The following is a 27,291-nucleotide window of genomic DNA, read 5'->3' as shown; positions in this document are numbered from 1 at the left end:
AGTCTCCGATGCCGAAATGTAAACATGTAGAAATTAATTTAAATAAAAATTTAGAAAAACTAAAGACTCACCAGTGTAGAACTATGATTAAAATAGTTGTTACAAGTCACAATGTTTGCTTAAAACTGCAAGTTATACATAAATAGAATATCCCTAACATTTAGTTGTTGGTGTCTGCACGTAATTTTGGCTACACTTCCTTTTGCTACAAATTAATTTCAGAACCCATAAAAGAGAACTAAGGGGTGGGACTGAAACCTTATTCAAGGCGTACTGCATTTTTTCCTGTTTTTTCCAAAATGAAATTTTCTCCTGAAATTGTTTATTCATGGCATCATAAATAATTGCCTGGCAATAGCTCTCCAGAAAGTTTTCTTTGAATCAAACATTTTCTGATCATTTACTTCCTGAATCACCATTAAATCAGAATGAGGGGTTTGACCTTTTCATCGTACCAGCATATAAGAAAGGCTAGAACATCTTTAATGGTCACCTTTAACATAAAAATACATCTGGACTGGTGAACACAGTGCAATCAATAATCAGTATTCACCAGCCTCACCTATTTCACAACACCAAATTTCAGTACCACCCTTAAACTTCTAATAAAGAAGTTGATGCTTAAAACCCTTAAGATTCTAGGCTTAAAAATAATGCATAGTAGTCCTTCAGTAAAGAATTGTGAAGCTTAAAAAACCATTTATCAAAACCTGGATAAAGTATTAAGTTGCTCACATAAACAAATGCCAAAAATCTGTGGCTTGATTTTGTTCAGAATCTTTTGACAATCTTCAAGCAAAAATACATATTAATGCGGTACCTTTGTAAAATGCCACCCTTTGTAATACAAGCAAGAGGCCTATATTTTTAAAACACAGATTTCCTTATAACAAGTAATAATATAACGCCAAACGTGACTGAGAAATCACACATTTTCAGGTTTAAAATTCAGAAACAACATCATAAACACATCGATTTGATGCACTGAATAGTTGCAGAGCTCAATACACCATAGGTACCCAGTTTCATTGATCACACTCGGTGACTCAAGTATGAGGATAACTGCAGATACAGTTTAGCAGCATAAACAAAGATCATATATTGTGTGTATTTCAATTTTTAACATAATTAACCTTACAGCAACTAACATCTATTTTAAATTTTTTTAGCTAAGCTAGATGCCAAACCACCTTTTTCAAAACTAGCTTCATACAGGTTTCCCCTAAAAAGCTGAACAGATCATTCTGTCAAATAATAAGTTTTATTTATATTAATATTTATACATATACAATTATATGTAATAAATAAATATTTAATATATAAAATTATATTTATTTATATTAATAAATTTATTATGTTGAGTGACCAAAATATTAGTGTCTCATGTGAACAACAGACACAATTTGATTCTTTTGACCAATTACACATACTTCAAAATATGAGAATCGTTTAGCAATATTATTTCTCAGTTCTTAGTATTTTAAACACAGATCATTCCAATCTCCTTTAGCATGTTCAAAACAGCTTTCTTTGTTAAAGAATTCAATCACAGATCTTAAGGTAAACCAATATGAGCAACTGCATTCTTCCATCACCCTGAAGAGTAACTTGCTTCAACGAGTTTTGATATTCAACGAATCTCAGATTCCTAACATTACTTGTCTGTGTTCTTCTGAACTGGTGTACAAAAATCGCTGAGGAATTATTTCATGAAGATGAAGATAAAAATAGTTTCCTTATCTATAACATGCATGTTTGCTCTCAGGGAAAAGAGTGCTTTTTTTTCTTCTGCAAGAGGGTAGGACACTACATAACATAAAGTACAACATTATACAATATATGATAATGCACATAGACAAATATTATTTGCATAATGCAAGTATATTTTAAATAAAAAAAAGTTTTAACACAATAAAAAGTTTGCAGGTAGAAATAATTTTGGTTTTTTGGAACAACTGGTAGAGTTGGGAAATATAAGACACACTTTTGGAGACATAAGTCCCTCCTGCCGTATGAAGAGCAGCATATTTCAAACCTTATGAACAACTGAGAATATTAAGAAGGGGCAGGGGGGGGCATAAAACCAAATATTATTAAGATATTTTCAAAAGTTATTTTGGGTATCACCATATCTGTCATAAATCAACAGAAGGTCATTTAGCTGCAGAAGACTTGGCAGAATAAGCACAAAAGGACAATATACAACAAAATTAAGAGTTGCAGTTAATGCTTACCACTTGAATGAGGAATTCTACCGGAAAGCCTCCTAGTGTTTCAGTATCTGTGCCTGAAATTTTGTTTTTCCACGAAGATTGTCCTAATAAAGGGTCACTGTCCTATACAGGAAAGAATATTTAATTTAATAGCTTAGTTTTAGAGGGATTTGCTAAAATTTTTATCTCTCTGAATAACCTCAGAAAATTAATCTCAAAAACTGTTTAAGGTAACAGCTTCAACATGTATCAGAAAATATTTCAATGATTAATATTACATGGAAAAAGTAACCTACTGTAATTGGAGACTGGAGGGAAGGTGTGTACTGCAATCGGGGAGGGGTCATAAAGAACCTTGACGGCCGCTGTTTCTGTCCAAAGGCAGCAATTGGCATGGTTTCATGAGGCTCGTTACTCTGTAAGACAGGAAAAGGAAGGATATACTGAGCTTTCAGATTAATTTTACACACTTTTTGGAGTACATTGTTTATTTCTGGAATCTGGACTAACCATGCTTATCCACGCCCCAACCCAACAACATTAAAAGATTAATGTTTTGCTCTTGGGCTAGCAGGAACTTCAAAATCATATTCCACCACTGGAGTTTTCAAAGTGTTATGGCATCACGTGAAATAAAGCCTGCAAGAGTATTTCCGAAATGGCTCCAAACTCAGATCACGACAGAGACTAGACAGATTACGGGCCCTTAACAGATTCAACACTATGCAAGATAAAAAAGAACGTGAGGTCCTCTAAAAAGCTTGCAGTCTAGGTCAGACTGTTTCGCAGGAACAATTCCTGGAGCTCATAAATTGATACAAAAGCCTATGAGCTAGGAAATAATTCCAAATTGTTTGACCAAAGCAACATCCCCGCAGGTAGCTTCATTACCATAAGAAGTTTCAAAGTGAGGTTAAATCAACTCATAACACTTGCTTGCAACTACTGCAGGCCTTTCCAGACTTTGGCAAATTACAAAGGGCCAGGTTTTCTTGAACATTTTCTGCAAATCCTGCCAGGATCCCGTAGCAGAATTTTCTTTGGGATCTTACATTACTTGTTATATTTCTTCATATTAATCTCAGGCTATTATAATAACCTATAATAGTAGGTCTAGCAAATTATTCCAGCGTGAGCCATTATGTTTTTACATAGAGGGTTATCCTGTTCTATAAAACCATAAACAGTAGAAGCTAATTCCCCTGGAATTTCTCATACGTCTATTATGCTTGTTTCTGTTTTATGACAATACCACCGGATGTAGTATTTTGAATTTTCTTTTTTTTGATTAAAGCATACAATTGTAGATTTTTAAAATTTAATTTTATTTTTTGTTACAGCTATTTTAAGAATGCGTCATTAATACTTACAAGAACTTCATAATCTGGGACTGTGTGTGTTCCAAGACCTGCCCTGTCAAAAGTCACTCTGTATGTAGCATTAAGAGTGTCTACAGCGTCTATTTGTCCAGTGAATAGTCCATCATGGACACCTCGTAAACGTGCTTTAAATAAAACAAAACAAAAGCAAAAAAAGAACAACAAACCAAACGTTATAATGTTCTGATACCATTAAGAAAAATAGACTTAATACATCTTTTGCAAGTAACCCTTTATATGTGTATTTAAAACCCGCAGATTAAATGGAAAAAAAAAAGTAAACCCACAAAAAAGATTGTATGCAATAGAAACACGACCCAAGTTTTTGTCAAATTTATCTTTAAGTCAAGTGTTACCTGAATCTAATCCTTAGCACTACACTTATGTCTAAAAAACCCACTATTTAATACCCAATACCTTCTGACTGACAGATTTTGCAGGCAAAAGTCAATTTCTGGATGATTTTGCATACCGTTTCTCTTTGATCACTTCTACTGATGCATATTTAGCAAAAGACAATGATGGGAGCAGCTTGAAGGACACATCTCTAGGAGAGCAAGGAGAGGCAGTGTTGTGCACTCCTGCTCTTCAGCAAGAATTAAGGGCAGTGTTGCTGAAGAACGCAAAAAGCAATGGACAGTAGTGGCTTGAGTGGGAGATAACATGCTTACGTGAAAAGCACCTGGATCACTAACAGACAGGACGGAGGAATTCAAGGTTTTTTAAAATTAGACAAAACTTGTGGAATGTTTTTAACTATATTCCTTCCTCAGTTATGCATAAGTTTTTTCAGTCAGGTAATGTCATGTTTAGTATACATGTCCAACTCCACTGCAATATCAATTGTATCTCTCTTTCAAAACAGATATTTTTATATTTATGGAAAAATAAAGCTCAAGTTTTATATTAGGTTAGATTTTAAACTTTCAGACAGCACTCCACTCTTTACATTTAAGCATCTCTCTTTCTCCAAGATTTATTACTAGACATTAAAAAATTAAAAAAAGTCTACAATTTTAACAGCAGAAATAATAAAACATATCACTGTTTTAAACAGTGTTTTAAACGGTTTAAAGCCATATCACTGTTTTAAAAATGCTAGCTAATCCTCACAAGCACCTTCTCAATAAGTTAAAAATAAAAACATACCGTTTTTGATGTTTTACATTTGTTTTAACTATGTGCACTAAATATATTATGGTTTACTAAAATTTCTGCAAAACACCTGGCTGTTTTTTTGTTTGTTTGCTTTTAAGAATTTACCTGTAACTTTTGTTCCTATTACAAGCGGTAATGGAATTTCTTCTGGAAGATCTTTGAACTGTGAAATATCTGCAACTTTCCGCTGCTGCAAAAGTCTTATTTTCTGACGTTTCTGTTTTAACGCTGATCTCTCTTCCTCGAAGAATGCAGAGGAACACCTATAATACAGTTATGTAAAACTATACTTAAATTCAGCACTGAAAACGTATGTACGTGAAGACATATCAAATAAATAGGCATAGTTTACACATCAGCAAGGGAAAATGAAAAAACCTGGGGCGAGGTGTTAAAGAGAAAAGGATTTTGTTGAACAGATTTAGACAGTCTTACTCCCCAGAATTATCACTCCTAAAATAACAGTTTATTTAAAAGTAAGACTCAGGAATGCTAGCTGTTGCATTAGTACCTCAGAAGAGTATGGCTTTTTAGGACTTTTTCTGCTTACAGGGATCCACCTGGTGTCACAACAAAGCTAAAGCAGGTCCCACATCCAGTCTATTCTGAATACCAGTTCAATGCATGTAAGATGTAAGGAGGATTTACTGTGAGATCCCTGGCTGCCATCACTTACTGATACATAGTAGATCCCTTTCACGTGTGCTCATTAGCTCAATTAAACTAACTTAGTATGAAAGGGCACCAGACTCAGAACATAAAAGGGCATTTCTCTGTCTCATCTCCTTGTATCTGTGCAGAGTACAACTTAGTCACAAAATCTCTATTATGCACATGAATTGTTCTGAGATTCATCACAGTAAAAGTACAAATTTGTTTGAACTTGGGCTATTGTGTAAAATCAGATAATCTCTAGCAGTCCCCTCCCCCATTTTGGGGGTGTCTTAACATGTAATGTAAAAGATGGAAGACTTACTCCCAAGGCTGTTACTTGGTTTTACTCATTTTCACTTTTAACCTACTGAATAGGCGCGATGCATGAGGGAGATACTAAAAGCATAAAGACATTAAGGACTCGATCCTGTCTCCCATTTCTTATTAAAAAAACACTTTGATCATTCTTGTGTCAATGAAAGAAGTCATTTAAAAAAGGCGCACAGATATTGTAGGTCTGCTTAACTGCAGAAGCAGTTATTTATCAAATAATTTACCACCTTTGTTAATTGCTTTACTGCAGTCAAATGCAATTTAAACATTTTCTATGGAACTCATACAGTTATATATTGATCAGTGATCAACAAAAAGTCCTATTTTATGAGGTTATTTTAGAAGACACTGACAACTCCTCTGTTGGTTACCTCTCCTACACTGCAAATTATTTTCTATTTAAAATCTTTCAAGATCTTCTTCAGTACTGAGCAGTCAGCTCCTATATCCAAGTCTGCTTCTACTATTCTCTTATTATACGCCAAAATAAACATTCTTATGTTTTCTTCTGTATACCTCTCACCTGGAGAGTTCCACAAAGTCATTTCGCTATTCTCCAAAATTTCCCTTCCTTGCAACGTGTATGAGAAGATCATAAGAACTAAGCAGTCAGGATGCTGAGACCACTTTCTTTTATACTGACCATCAGTTTCACATTCATTTGTCTGTATGCATATATCATTTGCCTTTTATCTTATACATGGTTTCTAAGTTATACGGGGCATAGACCATCTATTTTGTCCAGTGTGTACAGTGTTAACACAATGAGATCTTAGTCCTAAGCAAGACATTAAAAACGCACAACAATGAATGGGAATGAACTGAAGCTGTGATGTACTTCTGTCAGGCACGTGCAGTAATGTGCTGCACTGAAGGTTCCTTTAGGCTTCCAAATCCCTATCACTGCAAAAGTTGTCACTGGACAAAAGTCTTTGTATGGTCTAGAAACTCTGTTGTAGATTAAGCAACTGTAGGTGTGGGCCCCACTCACCAGTTTACCACTGAAGAGCAGAATGTGTTTACCTGGAATTATGTATTGCCTAATGATCCTCATTAGGAATTCAAAATACCTGGAAAGGCACATGGCAAAGAGAGAGTGATGGTGGTTGGGAGAGTTATGCAAAGCTTATTTGGATAGTCTCATTTAAAGATGCTATTCGCTTCACACTTACTACTGGGGAGGAACAAGTGTGAAATAATGCCTGCCATGGGCTGTGAATGTGAAGAAGTAAAATGCAGGTCAGAGTTTTTCCATTCCATAGAGGAAAACAGTGTGACAAGACAAAAAAAACCCCAACAACAACAACAAAAAAACAGCAAAAGGCAATACAGACTTCAGTATTAGTCCTTCTAATCATGTACAGGGTCTTGCATCAGGAACATCAGATATTGTCTGATGTTCTTTGACCTGTGCTCTTAGAAATACTAATCACTGACCTTGGAGGGCCCTACAACAGCAACTACTGTTCTACGGCTAGCTCAGATGTTCTTACAAATTCTTTGTTCCTAATGCTGTAGGTAATGGATGTAGAAAGTATTTGAAACATATTTCTAGCTTATGTTAATCTCCAAGCCCATCACCCCAAATATATTTAATACAGGTTATCTCATCTTTGTGTTATTCCTATGAAAAAAATGAAGATTAAAACCATGGTACAGATCACATCGCAACCTCTTTAGTTTTCTATGGAGATGTTTTAAGAGGTTAAACATTATTCTCAGTTTCTACCTCGCTCATAAGAATTTGAACTAACAGAGTAATCATTACCATCATACAGTGGCAGGACAAGCATATCTCAGCTTAATTCATATCCATTGCTATTTCACAACCCCAATTAAGTTTATACAGAGTACACAAGACTAACTATTACCTCTTCCTTTTCTTGGAGCATATCTTTCCCCACAGTCTACTGGAATCTTACAAGCTTTGCAGGCTCCCATGAAGAATACTGTTGTGCCAATCAACCACACTGTTGATGGTGTGATAGGACATTTAAAGTAGCAGCAGACATTAGAAAATATTACAATATATTTAAAACAAAATTTAAAAAAAAAAAAAGACAACCACGTGCACAGCTATCACACAGAGACACTATTATCCTCTGCCATCAACACTGTGGATGCAAAATGTCTTTTTTTTTTTTCTTCACTCATGGGGAGATATCAGTAGTAACACGGTATTTAGCTTACTTGCACATCATGAGTACAGACAGAAGAAATTTCTAACAGAATAGTAATGTAAAAAAACCTTTGCTCTAGAGGTAGATGAAAATCATCTTGAAAAAGCATTCAAATGATTTAGAATACTTCAAAATCTTGTAGAACTAAGGACAAAGACCACTCTGGACATCTTAAGAAAGACTACCTATAAATAATTTTTTAAAAATTATTAAAGAAATGAAGAGCAAACAGGAATGCTTATTTTATGTTGGTAAAAGACAAGAAGTTGTAAAGTTTTGGTTAACAAACAAAACAAGACTCTATATCCCATCAAATACTTGTAGTTCAGAATTCGGAGAAAACAACTTCCTGCCCATTTAGACCTGTGGTTCCTTAAGCATGAGTCTCTCTTTTTAAAAAGCTAACTGTATGATATCTCAAAAACAACAACAAAAAACCCAAACAAAAACCAACAACACTCCCTTCTTCCCTCCCCCCCTCCAAAAAAAAGGAAGGAAATTTTATCAGTGATCCAACAGACTGTTGAATGAGGCAAGTTGATCTTTTCTAGTAGTAGCCCCTTTTGCAAAAAAGTCAAATGTGTAAGTGACGCGTAAGATGAAGTGGTGTCCAAAGACACCATTTCCCTCTCAGCGGGAAGCATGACGATAGAGGAATGAAAAGCTATCTCAGTTAAGCTCAAATTATATGAAAGCCTTTTCAAAAGGAACTATTTTTAAGATGGCTCTGCTGCCTTCCCTTGACTGGCAATTTTCAGTTATGTAAAGTTGTTTATAGGTACAGGAGATGAAATAGCCTCCATCAGACAAAATATAATCTAACTCAGTACAGCGATCTATGAAATGGATTCAGTGCTTTGGTGTTTGCATTTTCATAAATAAACCACGCTTTTATTTCTGCAACACTACTTGTATATTTTTCTCCCGACCTTATACAATGACAGGATGGCGGAGTTTGGGAGAGACTTCTGGAGGTCATCTGCTCCAAACCCTCCAGCAGGGTCACCTACAGGAGGCTGCCTAAGACCATGTCCAGATGGCCTTTGAGTATTTCTAAGGATGGAGATTCTCCCACCTCTCTGGGCAACCTGTGCCAGTGCTCAGTTACCCTCCCAGTAAAAAGAAGTCTGTCTTTATATTAAAACTGAACCTCCTGTGTTTCAGCTTGTGCCCATTGCCTCTTGTCCTCTTTCTAGACAACACTGAAAAAAGCCTGGCCTCATCTTCTCTATGCCGACTCTTCAGATATTTATACACAGAGATGAGATCCTCCCCGAGCCTTCTCTTCTCTAGGCTAAATTGTATAGCTTCTGTGAAAAGGCTGAACCGAATCAGTGGGTTTAAGAATTAAGAATTCTAAATTAGAGAAAAAAAAACCTACGGCCTTAGTTAAATTCTGGCTTCTTCTCCAAGAGGTACAATATTTTATGGGTGACTTTATCCTCTCTCTGTTTTGGCAGCCAAGCCAGGAAAAGTTGAGGATCTATAAAATGGTTTAAAAATAATAAAATAAATGAGATGAAAATGTGCACTTGTTTTCCCCATGAAGAGCTAGTTATAACCAGAAAAAAATACTTAGTGAAAAATAGGCCTGTCTTCCACACCAGGCAGCACTGCAGCATAGAAGATACAATAATAGTTTCAACATATCCTAGCTTGGATACTCAGTTATCCAGATTGGGAAGAGCACATTTCAAGTATAGGCTTATGAGGACTACATGGACTGGACACAAGTATATAAGGAATAAGGTGTGTGTGGGAGCAGGGTGTGTGCTCAGAGAACACCTTTTCAATAAGATGTTTTTCTACTCTCAGCTGTTATTTTGCTTTACTATCTACACACAAAATTATTTTAGAAGGAACAATACCAGTAACATCAAAACTACATGTAGTTATTAGTTGAAAAGAAAGAAAGAAAAAAGAAATTACCTCCGTGGTTTTCCCATTAATCGTCTGATTTTCCCCCACTCTACTCTTGTCAATTTTCTGGTTTTCAAATTTGGAAAAGATTCTTTCAGGCATACACAGAAGTCATTATCTCCTTCAAATAGTGGTCTGTTGAAACACAATTGGTCCTCTGTTAACTACACTTAGTAAACTTTTGTCAAAGGATTCCAAAAAACATCCATCGTAAGAAATATATTGAAAACAAAAAGTATAAACTAGTCATATAAACAAGACACTCCTACTCAAAGGACAAATTTAACCTGAAATAAATTCAACGGAAAACAAAGACAGAAAGTTTCCAGGACTGTTGTTCTATTTGAGCCTTACTATCAGTGATGTTCAAAAACGTTCCTCTCTTGTTACTAGAGGGAAACATATGTATTCATCCTGCTTTGTAATGTATATAAAGGCACCAAATGAAATTTCAGTAAAGCCAATGCAGCATCATGAGGATACTGCAACACACTGAAGGAAACCATAAAGAGATGGTGAGGTATTGAGAATAATGGAAGGGACTATGTGACATTGAGAAAGACAGTACCGTTTTCATAAATTCATTCAATCATAACCCAGATACTCATCAGAGTGTTCCAAAATATAGGAAATTGAGCCAACTTGTCATTCTCTACAGCTATACAGGTGAGACTTATTGTATCATACCACGACTCCATGATGAAGCAGAGGATCAGTATTATAGAAGTGACAGTTCAGAGAACCTACCTACACAGCTTATGAATTTCTCTTTGATGCTATGACCTGTCTGTATCTCTATGTTTTATGACTGCCTTTTACTTTGTAGTACCACATCCTTCTTGGGCTGAAGTGACAAGGGAGCAGCAATGGATATGCCGTTCTAATAGCAGGTTAATCATGAAAGACTATGTGCAACCGAAATAGATCTCGCCTGGTGAGAACAAAAAAATAACTGCATCCAAGATAAAGCCACTTTTCTCCACTCTCTGCAGGGCACTGGGGCTTACAGGGGGATATCCCCAAGTACAGAATAAAGAGGATCTTGGAAGCAACACCACTTTCAAGTGAGTGTGCAGGGGGGTGGGAGAGAGGAAAGGTGCATGGAGATAAGGAGACTTAGGCAAGAATGGAAGAGAATATTTTTGCAGTAGAAGGATCTGCAGCTGTGGCATGAAGTGAAAAGGAAACCACAAAGAACGATCAATAAGGCTCAGGAAACAGACAAGGAAGCGTATAAGAGTTTTATTTTTTCCAGATTTACTGTCACTAAGGCAAGGTATCTGTGTAAAGAACAACTGTTTTGGGGTTTTTTTTTTTTGAAGAAAGAGAATCTGTATTTGATTGTTTTTACTATCACTTGTCCCTAAGCAGGCAAACTGTAAAACCACAGCATCCACAAGATTGGAAGCTCTGGGAAATGGTGTAAGCAAGCTACGACTGCATCTGGTTCTGAGGGCCTATGATCACTGTAGTAGTAAGCAGCTCTTTAGAAGTCTCTGTGTGTCAGAAGTCAGTGGGATTTTACACAAAACTGTCCTCTGCAGCAGCATAGAGAGAATCCAACTGAAACGGCTTCAATAATCTAATAACCACAGATGATAGTTGTGGAGATTAAAGTATTTCAAAAACTTATAGTAGACATGCCATTTAAATTGATGATTTCCATCTCAGATGAGACAATTTGATTAAAATATTTTGAGACTTGTACAGTGAGCCATATTTTGTCAGTTGACAGTTAGCTCTATGCTTTAAACTTTTTAAAGCTTCTCATTAAACCTCAATCATATTACTCAAAACAACATACATCAAAGGTTTTCTTCCACAGATATGTAGTTTCTTAGTAAACTATGTTATAATATCTTAACATGATTATATCTTACTAGCATTACAAGCTTACATTGGTAACTATCAAAGAGGTTTTCAGAACTACCTGCTAAACCCAAATTCTAGTCTACTGATAGATGTAAAGTTCCACAGACAATTATTTGAGAATAAACTAAAAGCTCTTAGACTGCTGTATAAATCATAATTATAAATGTCACATATTAAAATTACTACTAGGAATAAGTAGGGTTTGGGTTCTTTGTTCTGGGTTTTTTGGTTTTTTTTCAAATAAGGGGAAAAAAAAGCACATAAAGACCACTTCTTTCAAAGGAATTAAATCTAACTAAAACAGACATGTAATTTTTCTACTTCTGATGAACATATCCTAAAATGTTTTTCTGTTGCTATGACTGCCTTTTCAGTTAGGGAAAACAGCCACAGCAATCGTGATTAAAACAGGAAGGAAAAACGGTAATTATTTTGTTATGAATAGATTCTGGGAAAGAATGCTTGTTAACTCTGAAGCCATTCTTTAGAATATTAAATGCTAGTGTTTCATCTGTTAGTCAATAGTGTAGATTTTAAGATTCCATTCATCAATAATGATTTTTACATTTTAGAATTTTTAGTTTTTCATCATTAGGGACTAAATTATAATGGTTCTTTTAAACAATTCACACCACCTTGCTAGTGGCGTTAAGAGAACAAGCGCCAAAGACTCTGAGGCACAAATTGCAGAAACGATCTCGGAGACAGGAGATCTAAGAAGGACGCTGCTATCTAGACAACAGCCGAACAGTTACAACCTGGAGCTCTGTTAATGATCACAATAAAAATGGGATGATGGGGAAGAACTATCTGAAATCAACTTTTACACCTTTTAGAGAAGCAGCACCTTATGAAGCAGCAGATTCCTTCCCATCCCCCGTGAGCAACACAGATGCAAGGGTTCAAAAAAGTCTAAGTGTTCTGATAACTTCATGCTTAAGATACTAAAACATTATGAATAAAAGCTTGTATCTTTTATAATAAAGTCTTATTACATTATCTTAGTATCTTAAGAAAAGATGCCTCTTGATAGAGGCAGAGGTGATAAAAAGAAAATTATTTTCATGAAGGAAGGCTTTCCATAGAAGACTACCCAAGGAACTACTCAAGTAGTTGCTCATTATAAAAAAATAGAAAAAAAACCACAACAAAAACAAACCAATGAAATAATTTTCAATAACTAATAATTTAAGAATAAACTTTGGAGTATCTAATCAATATATGGAAATTTCCAGATCAATTTCAGAAAATGACTTGTTTCTATGCTAATATGACATAATTATATAAACCAAACATACTTATCTATATTTGAATAGAACCATTCGTATATGCACCACTTGTGAGCTTTGGGAAGTTTCAGCAGGTTACGAAGCCGTAAACCAATCTTCTGCGATACCTTCTTGTCTGGTGTTGGCATTGTTGTGTTAAACTTCTATGCAGTAAAATAAAGGAATCAGTTAAATACAGTCTAACGATTCTTCGATATTCAAATAATTAAATTAGATTTTCTTGATGAAACTTTGCACATTAATAAATGGTACATTTTAATCACATATACTGTTTCATGACAATTTTTTTTGTTGCAGATCTATAATAATCCTTACTGTGCTATATCAGCAATGCAATCAAACATAAGAGATGGCAAACTTTAGCACGATCAATACAACAAGTTATCTTTATACAAAACTCGTCTAACAGAAACATTTTTCAACATGGAAACTACATTATTGGTAACAATAGCATGGCACTAAAGTACACACAGACTTCAAAAGTTTGAGGCACCGCTGAACATTGTCTCAAGTGAGCATACGTGACATTGTGGCTCGGATGCCAGCAACACCCACTGCCTCATTTGCACTAGTGCTTTGACTCTTAATAACTCTTCTTAAACTGAGGATGAAGCTAGCACAGGAACGTAATACAGACAAACATTTGAGCAGAGTGCTTGCTTTTTAAAAAACTGCAAGAGAAACTAGCATGGACATAAGCAATTAAGTTTTAACTACATTGGAAAGCTATTTTATAAATTACAGAAAAGACAGTGTCTTAGATTGCATGCATGATACATAGACCTGCATTTAAACAAGACCGCAGAAAAATAATTCCATAATTTTGTTCCAGTGATGGCTGTCTTAACTGACAGAAAGAAAAACTTATTTGCAAAAAATAACAGCTTTTTGAGAATATTAGTTTAACTGGGTCCCCATGCCATGATCAATTGTTATCCTTCCCCAAACGCTCAAAAGTAGTTTGACCTTTAGTAGCAGCAATAATAGGATAAAGCATAAAGTAGACACCTTGCTGGCTCCTGCTGCACTTAACCACTACCTTCGAGATACAGGTCGCCTTTCTCCCACTGGAACTCCATGAAACAAAGCCTAGCAGGACAGTAAGATCTGTGAGCTACAGCAGCTGCAGTCCCTCACAAATATTTATCTAGCAATCACCGGACCTCCTGAACCAGACCTTTAAGTACAAACCAACCGGGCTTAGAACATTATCCATGCATTTTTACTGTTAAGAAATCATGGTTATGAATAGAGAGAAATGTCATGGTCCTCATCTCTGACACAACGGACAAAACAAAATGGCAACTGCTAAGTCCTCCCCATTTGACACTGCAGTTCAGAAGGCAAATAAGACCAGCATTCAAATAGTACTTTTTCAGTGTGGCAAATTCAGGCTCGTAAGGTGATGATACAGAGAAGTGATTTGGATGACAAAGCTACTAGAGAGCCAATTCTTTCAGAGATGTTGCCCTGTCAAACACAGCAAATAAAGGCCAAGAGAAATTACAGCTGCTCTTTCATGCTATATCAAGGAGTAGACAGTCAAGTGGAGGAGTAGAAAAAACAAGCTGTTTGAATTGGAAGACATTATCCTTATAGGATCAAGACAGTATAGATGGCCATGAATACATTTAGGCTACAAATCTAGAGCAAGTTCGTAACTGTTGGAATACATTAAGTTCTACAGCAACTTTCTAAATGATGTAGTGAATGCAAGAAACCTAGTCAGTTTTTAGCTGAAGCTGCATAAATTTATGCAGACTACAAGATATGACTGTTTGCAGGAACAAGATGGGCAGTTAGTCTGGAATCCCTTCTAGCTCTGTATGCTTATGTCCAGGATCAAAAAGAAAAGGTATTCCCATAAACAAACTGAGGAACCCAGTTGTGAGGAAGAAAAATATAAAACTGTTTTGAATTGTGGTTTACTCCTAGCAACAGCTTTCCTCACAAGAATATTCATAAACTGATAATGCAACTTGAAAAGCAAATGTATTCTAGTTTTCAGCTAACACAGATAGGACTTGTTCCCCTTTTTGGTAAAAATATCTGCATACATGTAGGTACCTGTGGAACCATCGCAACCTTCTGATTTCTTTTGGGTGACCTTGTGTTTATTTGTCTGTCATCTTCTTCACAGAAGAGTCGACTCCGTTTTGAATTTCTGAAGGGCTGCATGTATCAAAATTAAGAATGAATTACAAGAAAAAAAAATATCTGATTTCTCTGTTCATGCACAGAATTCACAGTGAGAGAAATGGAATGCATTTTCTCTTGCCACCTATTGGTTTTAAGGCACATGGTACACAATAAATAGTGCCTCCTAGCAGTTAGAGATCTAAGAGCTGAGAGAAGAGAAGAAGGAATTTAAGATTCCAGGCTTTCCAATGCTAACTATAACCCATTACTATACTGCTGGCCCAGTTCCACAGAAGTATTTAGAACCTAACTCCCACTTGTTTCCAGAGGAGTTAGGTGTCTAAACGCTTGTGTATCTAAGCTTAAAATAGTCCTTGCTTTGGTTATAAGCACATCTTTTAAACAGTTTGTTCTGAATTTTGGGTCAAAAAAAAGTTTATTCAAACAGTGTATTTGTTTTGGTATGTTCTCAGTAATAACGTTAGCTGTATATAATTTTTTTGCAATGAGTTCTTATAAGTCTAATAAAGTGTTGTGGGTTTGTTTTTTTTTTTAACTCATTGAAAGTGCCTACACTGCAAAATGCTAAGAAGCTGAAGTCTGAAGAAACTAAAGCTTGAATAAGTTATGTGAAAATATCAGAAAAGAGAAGAATTTAGAATTTATGCTAGTTAAAATTTACTTGGGTGCTAAGATCTTATAGCTCAAAGAGAATTAGAAGGCTGATTGAAAACAAGAAACCATATTGCAAATGTGTGTCATGAAAAAAATCACTTCATTTAGTTATTCCTCAACATTTTACCCTATAACAAAAAACTCATGCTTTTAATGAGGACAAGAGTAACCTATGACTGGCTGTTAGTACTGAGAGCTTTTCCTCTATGAAGACTTTGTGGCCCAACAGAGGAGCCAGACGCAACTGAAATGTGTCTCCTCTGCAGAACCCCAAGACTGCACTCTGTAGCATTCCTTGTACTTCAAGCTATTTACAAAGGTGATGAGTAAAGGCAGAACAAATGCAGATGTCACTTCTTCCAGTACAGATGGTGAAAGTGCTACAAATTAATATGGGTATGGAATCTATAGCACCCACAATGTGAAGAATACTGATGACAAAGATAAGCCCTTGAGTCAGAAACAAACAAAAAAAAAAATCAAAGTGAAATAAAACTTCACTAATAAGCATTTACACTTAAGACAGACACGTAACAAGTTTGTGACTGATTAAAGTATCTGTTTGAAAAGAGATATTCTCTATTAAATTAATCAGTAGTAGCAAAAAATCTGACTGTTCCATGCGATGAGAACAGCTGTAGCTTTCCCAGGAAATGTGCTTTTCTTACTCTAAATTATATGTATATATTAAAAATATAGCTACACAAGTATATTTAAGTAATAGTAGCACCCTGTATGTGCTAGACAACCAAGCCCATTCAGCACACAGAAGAAAACATCCATTCCTTGTTGATGTTACAAACCAGGAAAGTGACACACACTGAACAGAGGAACTACAAGGTAACCAAGTGGTTAACATAGCAATTAGTTTATCATATTAATTGTTATGGATGTTGTTTTTCTCTCTTCGCCTAAATACATCAAGTTCTTTACTTCACATCTTCCAATTCACTAAACCTTAAGAACAATGTTAAATTTCAATTCGAATGTCTTTATGTTCTTTTATAACATCTCTGCCATCCTTGACAAACCATCACCCTAAAAGAGAAAGGTTGGAACTATTCTAATTTTTGAGCAAGAAAACAAATCCACAATCCTGTTCCAACAATAAAAACTCATACATTGCAGAACTCCAGGACTTTTTAATTACAGCATTCTGCCCACAGGATGAAGAGCGAGGTTCCTATTGAATATTTGCAATTATATTTCAGTCTTGACATTTGAGATGATAGTTCCAGAACAACATTTTTCTCCCAAATGTCTATATAGCTCTTTGTGATTTTATGACACTGTACCAGATGAAAAGCACGTGCCAACACAGGAACACAAATGCTAAAACAATCTAGACAAAACTTAAGAGTTCCTTCAACCTTATGCTAAGGCTACGATCCAGATCAAGAGAACTGCTTTACAACCCTCAATAGAAGCAGACAAATTCTACTCCAAGGAACCATCCAAAATGATAAGAGTGTTTCATCAGTCTGGACTGACGGTGTCTCACACAAGATTAAAACAACAAGTGTCACAAAGAGGTATCATCCACGTTAGCTAAATACGTCAGGCATGTTTGGAAAGATTTTTCCACTAAGAGTACAACATATCTGCAAAAATTCCAGTGTTCAAGGAACTCAAGCTACTACAGAAGACAACATCACCTCTCAGCAACATGGGCCACTGCTAACACATCAGACTATCCACTGATCTTTCTCTCAGCTTTCTACAGAGTACTGAGCTACATTAAAAGTTTGACTCTTATTTTTAATACCTACAGTCAGCATACCTAAAGATTGACAAGGTTTTCGTACAAATTTTATGGTTAGTGACTTCAGTTCTTTAGCACACGCGATCTTTTAAGTTACCAGTAAGGCTTGTTTCTGTGAGAATATAAGCATTCCTGGGGAAGAGCTGAAAACTGTGACGTGAACTCCTGCAGGAATTAAGGGCCATCACAAAGTTCTGGTCGCTGTCTGGAACTGCATTTTGTAGACCTTATGTTCTCTAGCATAAACATATAGCAACATGTGTATATATATATATATATATGCGCATGAATCCTACCAAAATAAATACCTTCTCTGCATAAGTTTCTCTCTCCAGAGAGATGACAGAACAAGCTATATACGGACAGATGTTAGTCACATTGCTTCATGCACTACTGGATGCTGCTCAGATATTTTGATTACGTGCAGAGCAGGCAAGTGTGATAGTTTTCAAACATAATGTTTCCCTTCCAATAAACAGGCAGTTCACAAAAAATAATGATTTGAATTAAAAAAAACCCAAAAAACAGGTGATAGTTGGCAAGTTGGTTGCCGTTACGGTAAAAGGCGGCGGCACCAGAAGGGTATGGGAGCAAGATGTGCCCAGCAATGGCGACAGTGTTTCATATACTCTCCAGGGTGCAGTAAAAAGAGCGCACAGTAGTAGACAAATAAGGCACTGGGTGCAATATAGCTGGTGGCAAAACCAAACCCAAATCACGTAATTCAGTAAGGTAGAGAAGGTTGAGAGCAGTCAAGAAAAGCTTGAATGTGATACAACGGGGAAAGAAATAATAATGGAATATTTCAAAAAGAGAGAGGGAAATGGTCAACCCAAACACATGCCCTTGGAGGCTTGCAGGCTCTTTACTTTTCATTTCCCCACCCCAAGGTTGTTCTTTAACAAAAGAACTATGAGACCTCTCAGAATACCACACCACATTTCACTGACATTCCTTTATTTTTATTAAAATCTGCCCCTAGAAGGCACAATGATGGAAGTGCATTATGACATTTTCCCTTCCTTTTCTTTATGCATCAGTTCTCAGCAATAATTAGAAGTGAGGTATTTCATGAGATAAAACAAATGCCTGATCAGAAATGGTGATTCCTAAGTTCAAGGTGGTAGATACAGTACAAACACGTCGCAGCACTTGCTTTACAAAAAAGAGAGAAAATTCTTATGAGCTATCTTGAACAAGGTCAGCAATTTAATTTGTTTGATTATTCATTTACGAAATATGTTTTCACCTCATATTCAAACTGTGTAGACCTCTTGTGAGGGACACAGTTTAACATTCGGAAATTATGAAACTATAAATCTCAGCCAAATTTTTTGATCCTTAAATTTCACTCACTTTATGGTATTTTACTAATCCTGAAGTTGTCTTTTTATTGCTTCTTACCATTTCCACTGCAGAACCAGCATTCTTGCTTTTCCAAATGGGTGTTTTCTGCAGAGAATTATACTTTTCATTCCATGAACTGGATAAGCTTCCCTCTGTTGTGAGGAAATCATGTCATTAATATACATACACATATGCTTTAACATAACTACTATCCAAAAGCTAGCATAACATCATCAACTACTAATATAATTTTGTTACTTGCAACATCTTCTTTGGATTAAATTACAAAAGGATTTTAGATTTCAATATTCTTATTAAATTGTTCTGAACACTAATTAAAAAAATATTGAAATATATTTTCAGTACATGGAGAAACATGAACAAAATATTTTTTACTCCCGAAAACATTTAGATTTCTTGAAACCTCCTTTGCTGGAATCAGCTACTTCCACTGCCAGGTTGACCCACATCTAGATAGCTGTACCGTGGCTGTAACTGAAACCTGGAGAAGGTAAAGTTCTACAAGACCTGGCTTCCTTCAGGTTCTAAAAAATTAAGTGGGTGCAGATCAACAAGTAAATCAAATTTTATTGAAACAAACCTATATTAGTTACAATATTCAACAGACCATGTCTTCTTCCTTGTGTAATAGAAGCCTTGCAATATATATAAAGAAACTTTTATTGTTGGGCAATTATAAGTATTCAAAATCTGTATGAATGTTCATAAAGACAATTTCAAAGAAAAAGACATAAGAAACAGATTTTTGATGTAGCCCACAACTTGCTGACAGAAAACACAATGAGATTGTGAAACTCCTTCCTAATGTAAATTTTGTCACGTGTGCAGGTCTTGCTAAGAATCCTTCTCCTATCTCATCCTGAAGAGATGAAAGATTACCTCAATTTTCTCATCAAACCTGACACCTAGGCAGTACTTAGGAAGAAAAAACACATTTCAAGAATTCCACCCAGAAGAGCAGTGTCCAAATACACCACAACATATGTAGTTTCAACCACCAAGGATTACTAGTCTATAGACTAGTAATAGACTAATAGTCTATAGACTACTAGTCTAACAAATATCCACAATAAACCCAAGCATATTTCAACAAAAAAACCCACCCCTTCTTCAGTGTTATTTTCTTGAACTTTTTGAAGCCAGAAACTAATACCTGAAAGTCAGATTGGGTACAAGTAAATAACACATTAATTTCTCACCTTTCAAGCTCACAAGTGCTTTTGCTGAAGAACCTGCAATGTATCAAAAAGTACACATAAATCATAAGTTATTTCAGACCATACAACCTATGCACAGTCTATTCATTCTTAATTAATTCTTAGGCAGAAAGTGGAATTTAATATTAAATCTTTCACAGCTGAATGAGTGAACCCAGTGCGCCCTCCATAGCACAAAGTATAGCATTATATGTTTAGTACCCAATAAATCTTGAAAGCATATTCATGTTTTGTTTTTTTTTCCTTTAGTTTCACATCTACAAAACAGCTTCAGATGCTAGCACTTTTGTTTAACACAGCAAATTCTGACCAAGCTTTATGTCCAAACTACATACTTCCATGTGGCTGCTTGTTTGATGCAGTTGCAAATATATTATACAACTGACAAGGAAACTGTAACGAATACTACTTTTTTTTTTTAATTATTTCTACAAATTCAGAATTCTTCGATGCCAAAAATTTCCACGAAAACAGTAGCTTATGCTCTCTAAACTTGGTTCTCAAGTAGGGAGATGGATAGTTAGTTGCCCCCTGGTGGAACCTCCTTATTCAGAAAGGCAGCAGATGCGGATACTATAAATGCAGACGGAACCTTTAGTTTGGTTGAACTTTTCAAACTGTGCAACACATCCATCAAAATTTCACTGTTCCCCTTCCACTGTATCTGTAGGACCTCTGCAGTGCTTCTGGGCCAGGAAGGACAAAACTGGGCCTGGACAGGCCAAACAGGACAAAACTGACTACGGCCTTCATACTCTGGAGTTTTCAAGTGTCTCTCTAAGAATCAGTTGTTTGAAGCCACTACATTAGCAGAGGGGAAAGATATTTCTGCATGACAATGCTTCCACAGATTCATGCTTTTCTCTCAAATCAACTTTATCTTTCCAGTTACGTTCCAGTGTTGCAGCCACTCCATCTTGCATTGCATCCTCTTTTTCTCCTCGCTTTCCCCACTCCCTCCTTCAGCTTCTCTTTGGAATTGCTGTTCCAAGAACACTTCTGACTCCAAAAGTCTGGAAATTCCTACAGGCTGCCCTGTATCTGGGTCCTAACCACACAAACTTCACAGTGCCAGAGATCCTTGCCTCTATGCAGTTATGTTCCAGGGAATATCACAGAGACAAAAAATGAATTGTCCCTTCTCAGGGAACAGAGCATTTTGCTTTGGGGTAGACTGTTGAAGAGAATACAGGTGCAGCAATGGCAAACCAACCCCTACATTTCTTATTTTTTCATCATATTATTTTGTTTACTGATATCTTATTATGCTAGATGTTAAAAAAAAATTCAATAAAAAAGTTTCTATTATTTTCAAAAGATTAAAAAACCCCACAAAACAGTTTAAGATGTGAAATGGAACTAGTTTTAACTCCCTGACGGTTTAGAGAGCCTCCCCTCCAGCATATCCCAAGTTGTTCAAATCCACAACAGCTAACACATATGGTTTTACATATCAAAAACAAGGTGATAAACCTGGGCTATACTGTTACCCTTCTCGCACATTTCTTTTCTGAGATATCACTTTCGTTGTGTTGGAAACCTAACAGTGACCGGTACAGGAACATGCTTCTATGATGATCTGATTCACAATGAACTCAGCTCTTGTAACTAAACTGTAAGCTTAAGGTATCACAGGATTAAAGCCTTTTCTTTTTTTTTTTTCCCCTCGTACTAATAATCAGATACCGTACATCGTGCTTGCATAAATACATGGGTATCCTGCTATCAACTAAGAATGCAGTCCTGAACACTAAGAACAATGAAGAACTAGTGTCCCCCATAAATTAACACAAGGGACAGTGGGAAACGTGTGCAGGGATTAATAAGTACACACAGTTTAAGAACATGGGGAAAATAGATGTCATTGGCGACGGAGAGGCAAGAACCAGGGTCATCAGGACTGTCAAGTGGAGGAGATGCTGGCTTTTCAGAATGGATCACTATTGTGAAAGATCTGAGGCACTTCATCTGTAAGACTGAATACATAATCATTTCCCTCTTTTTTTTTTGACCACCTTGCTCATATGAATGAAGTTCAGTCAATTCAGTCAAGGGTGAGTATGTCAACAATGGAAATGAAACAACTCAGCAAGAGGTTGCAAAGCTTTATATGGGGATTGGTGTGAATCTCATAGCTGAAAGTGCCCGAGATCCTTTGCTAACCATCAAACTCAGATGCTTCACCTGTGAGACTGATGATGGGTCAGTAGAGCAGGGCATTAGATGACCAGCCTCAGAAACAACAGGAACAGAAACAACTTCTCTAAGTGATGGATACCAGAGTGGTACTGCACTACCTTCTAGCTTTGTAAGATTACCACTCCAAAACAGCATTAGTCACCAAGGACTTTTCCACATGGGATAGTTAATTTTTAACAGACGCATACTAGAATAAGGCTGCTCATTTGTTTTCACTTAGCCTGCAACTAAAGTAACGTAACTGGAAAAGGGCATCTTTATTTAGGAATACAAGTGTTCAAATAAGAAAATCCTGATCTAGGCAAGTTCAAAGTTAAACTAAAGTATTTTAACGTAACAAGTTGCAGATTATTAACACCACCACTTCTGTAGCCTAAAGCATTAGAATACATGTAGGATATCAAAATGACAATGGAGACGTCCTTAAAAAAACCTTAATTTTACCTTAAGGGCAACAATATGATACATGGGTTTTCCTCTCAAGTTCTTATGTATTGATTTTAGGGGCTACCTGCAACAACACCAAATTTAAAGGAATACAGTACACCTCCCTGCTTTTTCCATTTAGTTTGGCAGTATTGTACATACTACCAAGGACACAAAACCAGAAACTAGGATGGTCTTCTAAGCAATAATGTGTTACAATAAAAATCAACCAGCATTTAATAAGATAAAAGCATTTCAGAAACTATAAAAGCTGCAAAGTTTTTAAAACTATCAAAAACTTCAGTTAAAATAAGGATTAGATTTATAATATCCCAGCCTCACATTAAATGCCAGTAATTTTGTATGCTCCTGTTCTGCATAACAAATATATAATTATAGGCAGTCTTTTTAACCAGCATTTTAATTATAAATATACGAGATTAAAGTAGAATATACACACATGCTTGAGCATAAATACCTATTATGACAATGACACAGATTTCACTTCTACAAACATCAAACACTATAAAAAAACAGGTGGAAAGGAAGAAATAAGGCCTAGGAATCATTTAGAGTATTCCAACCAAAATCAGGGAGGTGACTTTCTTAGTATTAAGAGTGAAAAAAGACCTCGACCTAGGAAGGAAATACAGACAGCTCACCACAGCAGCAGCTCAGGAATTAGAAGACCTGCTTTTGGTAGCCTACGCTGGCATACTATTCCGGTGCAAACCGCACGATTAGCTTAGTCTTGTCTTAGTATCCTATTGAGTATTGCTTTGCATATGTTGTTAGTAAATTAATTACTTGAACACACTGTTCACACTTGGCTAAGTTTGAAAATCGGGAAAAGATTCAGAACAGAACTAGGAGAAAGATTAGAAGATCTAAAAAACATGCCTTATTGCGAGAAAGTCAAGACACTCCAATCTTGTTCTTCCCAAAGAAGGTCAAGATCTGCACTGATCACAAGTATCTACAAAGGAAGATAATTTAGACAGTAAATAGCTCTGCAGCCTTTTTTTACAAGGCAAGGCATAACTAGATTTGTTAGAAAATGACCCTGGATTAGTTCAGGATAGCAATGAATACAAAGTTTAACAGATTTTATGTAACTACACTAAGAAAGGGCATGCCGAGCTCTCTATCCTTCAAAATCTTTAAACAAAGTTTGCATCTATTTTTAAAGAGAAAACTATAGCTAAAAAGGAAGCATGGAACTGATGCACAGAAACTCCAAACACAAGTATCCTAGCATGCTTAATGAAGAATGTAAGACGATTATAATGGCATTTTCTGGCCTTAAAAAAAAAAAAAATATCGGTAAAATATGTGCACCACAGATGTGCACTAAAAATAACTGTGTGCTAGAGGATGAGGCATTTAATAGTAAGATAACAGGAAGCTCATTAGTAATGAAGAGTCAGGAATAGGTGTATTTATGTGTTTTATAACACTTGCAAGAAGTGATTTTCAGGAAGTCCATGTAAAACCAAATTAAAGAAAAATCAATCAAGATTAGAATAACCTCAAGTCCACCAAGTCTAGCACGATAAGGACCCTGATGTTTTCACGCTAGGCTAGCAAGGAACCCCATCGGCTTCAGCAGCTGACGGTGGGGCCCCGGTGGGTGGATAGCTCCCCGAGCCAGCGGCCACCAGGAATCCTTCCTCTAGCCCCAAACTCCTTCTCCCAGCACAAGGGAGCATGTACAGGGGATTGCCATGAAGAGAACCTAAAAAGCCTCCTCTAACTGCTCTGCCAGTAGGAACAGACTTAAGGAACTCTGATGGTTTGCCCTCCAAAAAGTATTTCTGATGTGGAGATAGGCTTTGAGGTATGGGAAAAAAGCACCAAAACTTTTCTCCTTTTCAAAAATCAAAGTTGGGTTTAAGTTTACAAACAAGCATCGATCCTCCTCTCCCCATTTGAAAATACCATAACTGAACAAAAGAGGTGGAGTCTGACTGCAATTCAACACGGGCAGCTGTGGATGCCCTGATGTATATTTTCAGTGCTAACATGAAGCAAAGCAGTTTAAATACAGCTTTTCAACAGCTGATCTTAAAACAGAAACACAGACAAGCACACTACATATGTGAAAGTGTTTTCAAATTTTTTTAACGAATTTTTAACAGCTGATTACAATTTTGAAAAAGAAAAAATGTTACAAGTAACCAAAGGGACGTTCCATAGCACCAATTTTACTAATGTGTGGGCACAAAGGGACACATGTAAATCAATATAGAAAATTCTAGGGTTCAGATAAGCAATTACATAACGTAAAACATTTCCTCTCCAGATCTTCAAACTATTTTGTCTAAATTCTGCACAGGTGAGCAGTTATTTTAACATCAGTTGCATGACTACCTCAAAAACCTATGTAATTAAACTACATCGCTGGCACTGAAAATGTGTGACAAAGGAAATTCACGGAGAAGAAGGGAAAAAAACAAGCCTTTATTATAGACTGAGTCATTAGCCCTCTGAGAGATCATTCATCTACACAACTACGGCACAAGTTGTTTCAGCAGAGGAAGCATCTCAAGTGATGGCCACTAAAAGGATAGCTTATTCAGGAAAGCTTAGAAAGTATAAAAAGCATGCATCAGAGGAAAAAGTCACTTCGGGTAGCTTTGAAGCTCCCTCAAAACTTTGGGCTTGTTGAAGAGGTAAATAAATAAATAAATGAACAATAATTTCTAGCTTCAAGTATGAACCAGTATTTCCCTCACCTTATGAGCCCACTAACAAACTGACATTTGTGTATTTCAGAATCCTAATTTAACTACTGGATGGAAGTCAGTTTTTCAGCCATATGAACCCTTTTACAGGACTCGTGCAGACGACAACCACAATACCAAAGCCCTCTTTTTGAAACACTGCATTCTCATGATGGACAATATGCTGATACCATGGTAACATACAATTTTAAAGGTATGCAGCACAAACAATCACAAAATTATTAGTTGTGGGTACTGTTTAGCAGCCACTGGACTAATCTTGCGCCTTCTCTCAAATGCTGTATTCTCATATAGTTCTGCTGATTTTTTTGCCTCAAATGTCCACAGCACAGTGGTGCTTGGCCTCGTGGCCCCTTGGGACTGGAAAATGGGAGTGGCAGAGGTGTGCCACATCCCTCCTCCAGCCATCCAGGAAGGCACCAGAGCAGAGCAACTGGCTGTGCAGGGGCAGGGTGCCTGTGAACCACAGCCTAAGGTTGTGCTGGGGGTAAAGACAATGATTTCTGCATGAAGTGCCGCCCTTATGCTGCAGCCTCCACCCATGCGATAAATGGCCTTGCAGAAAGATCCTTGTCCCTCTTCGCTGCTTCTCCCTGTTCTAAAACTCAAGCCCCTAGATACAGTACAGACATTGCGATGTCTAGCAATATGTGATATTCAGCAATATACTACTGTTTTTAGTATTTGTGCTGTAAAAGGTTAACATTTTGACATCCATCACTACTACAGTCTGGCTTCTTTCTCTGATTCACCTGCCACTTGTTGGTGTTTGTCTACATACAACACACAAACACCGCACTCCGCGGTACCTCAGCAGTTTACTCCTGGCAGCGTCCCCGTGCTGATGATCATTTAGTTAGCTAAGCATGCTTTCACTTCTGTCAAAAATGGCATCTCACTCTCACTTTTACAGAGCTGATCCTAGCCATCCTCCTCATGCAGACTTGCTTGGGCAAAAGAATGCACCAAGAGGCAGCTTTGCCCATTCTGCTGCCTGCAGAGCTCTGCCTCTACCAGGACTAGCAGAGTCTTCTAGTCACATTTGCATGTGTTGTCTGCATTATCGAAGTCTCGCCTCAGCTTTACTGTGTGTACTTCATAACCGAGTAATCCATAAATAAGATTGCTATGACGAGTAGCAAGACTCAGGACAGCATTATGCACACTCCAATGCAATCAACTCTTTCCCTCTGCTGAGGCAGACAGAGATAGCCATCTGGTTTGCAGCAGGAAAACTGCCCACCACTTACCTCCACTGCAAAATTACCAGGAGATAAGGGGAGGGGAAATGTATTGACTAAAATTACTCACTCATCGGGCACCAACCCAACAGTCTGCAGAATCGAATTTTGTCTCCAGAATATAAATCCAATGATTAGTATTGGAAGTACTTCTGCAATGGGGACTTCTGCAATTCTGGCATCTTTCAGCTACAGGATTTGCCACGGAATTGTTCTTTCTTCACAGAACTTTTCTCCATCCCAGGTTACTATATCCCTCTCCCCTGGCAACATTAGTAAGAAAACGCCTCAGATACAAGAAACACATGTAAACTTATGGACTGCCATCTCCTTCATTTTTTAGGTTGTCACTGTGAACTCTCTTACCCATTTCAAAAGGACAGAATGTCAGCCTTAAAGAATGGAACAATAATAACTTTAGCAGATAAAATAAGCACATATTATGAGAGTCAACTATGTGCATTACATTTATCTCCCTCCTGGGTTAAGGAATATTCACTCCCCAGTTGCACTACAGAACTT

The 27,291-nt window shown here is 36.7% G+C and overlaps 1 protein-coding gene across 2 annotated transcripts in view; it reads right to left on the bottom strand.

Annotated features, from left to right (window-relative positions):
* The window catches only part of LIN9 (lin-9 DREAM MuvB core complex component), a 41,522-nt gene that overhangs the window by 10,271 nt on the left and 3,960 nt on the right, over positions 1-27,291 (bottom strand). The window contains exons 2-10 of one of the 2 annotated variants that reach the window (XM_074578997.1): positions 20,142-20,174; positions 18,979-19,073; positions 15,066-15,170; positions 13,008-13,141; positions 9,847-9,972; positions 4,856-5,013; positions 3,584-3,717; positions 2,510-2,629; positions 2,235-2,336 (exon numbers count right to left, since the gene is read on the bottom strand). In XM_074578997.1, coding sequence (XP_074435098.1) covers positions 2,235-2,336; positions 2,510-2,629; positions 3,584-3,717; positions 4,856-5,013; positions 9,847-9,972; positions 13,008-13,141; positions 15,066-15,170; positions 18,979-19,073; positions 20,142-20,174 — 1,007 coding nt within the window. The remainder of the gene's footprint in view (positions 1-2,234; positions 2,337-2,509; positions 2,630-3,583; positions 3,718-4,855; positions 5,014-9,846; positions 9,973-13,007; positions 13,142-15,065; positions 15,171-18,978; positions 19,074-20,141; positions 20,175-27,291) is intronic. The other variant, XM_074578998.1, reaches the window with a different exon arrangement.

The sequence above is a fragment of the Larus michahellis genome, chromosome 3, assembly GCF_964199755.1.
Source record: "Larus michahellis chromosome 3, bLarMic1.1, whole genome shotgun sequence".
NCBI classification, from domain to species: domain Eukaryota; kingdom Metazoa; phylum Chordata; class Aves; order Charadriiformes; family Laridae; genus Larus; species Larus michahellis.
This window is presented reverse-complemented; position numbering and strand designations above follow the sequence as displayed.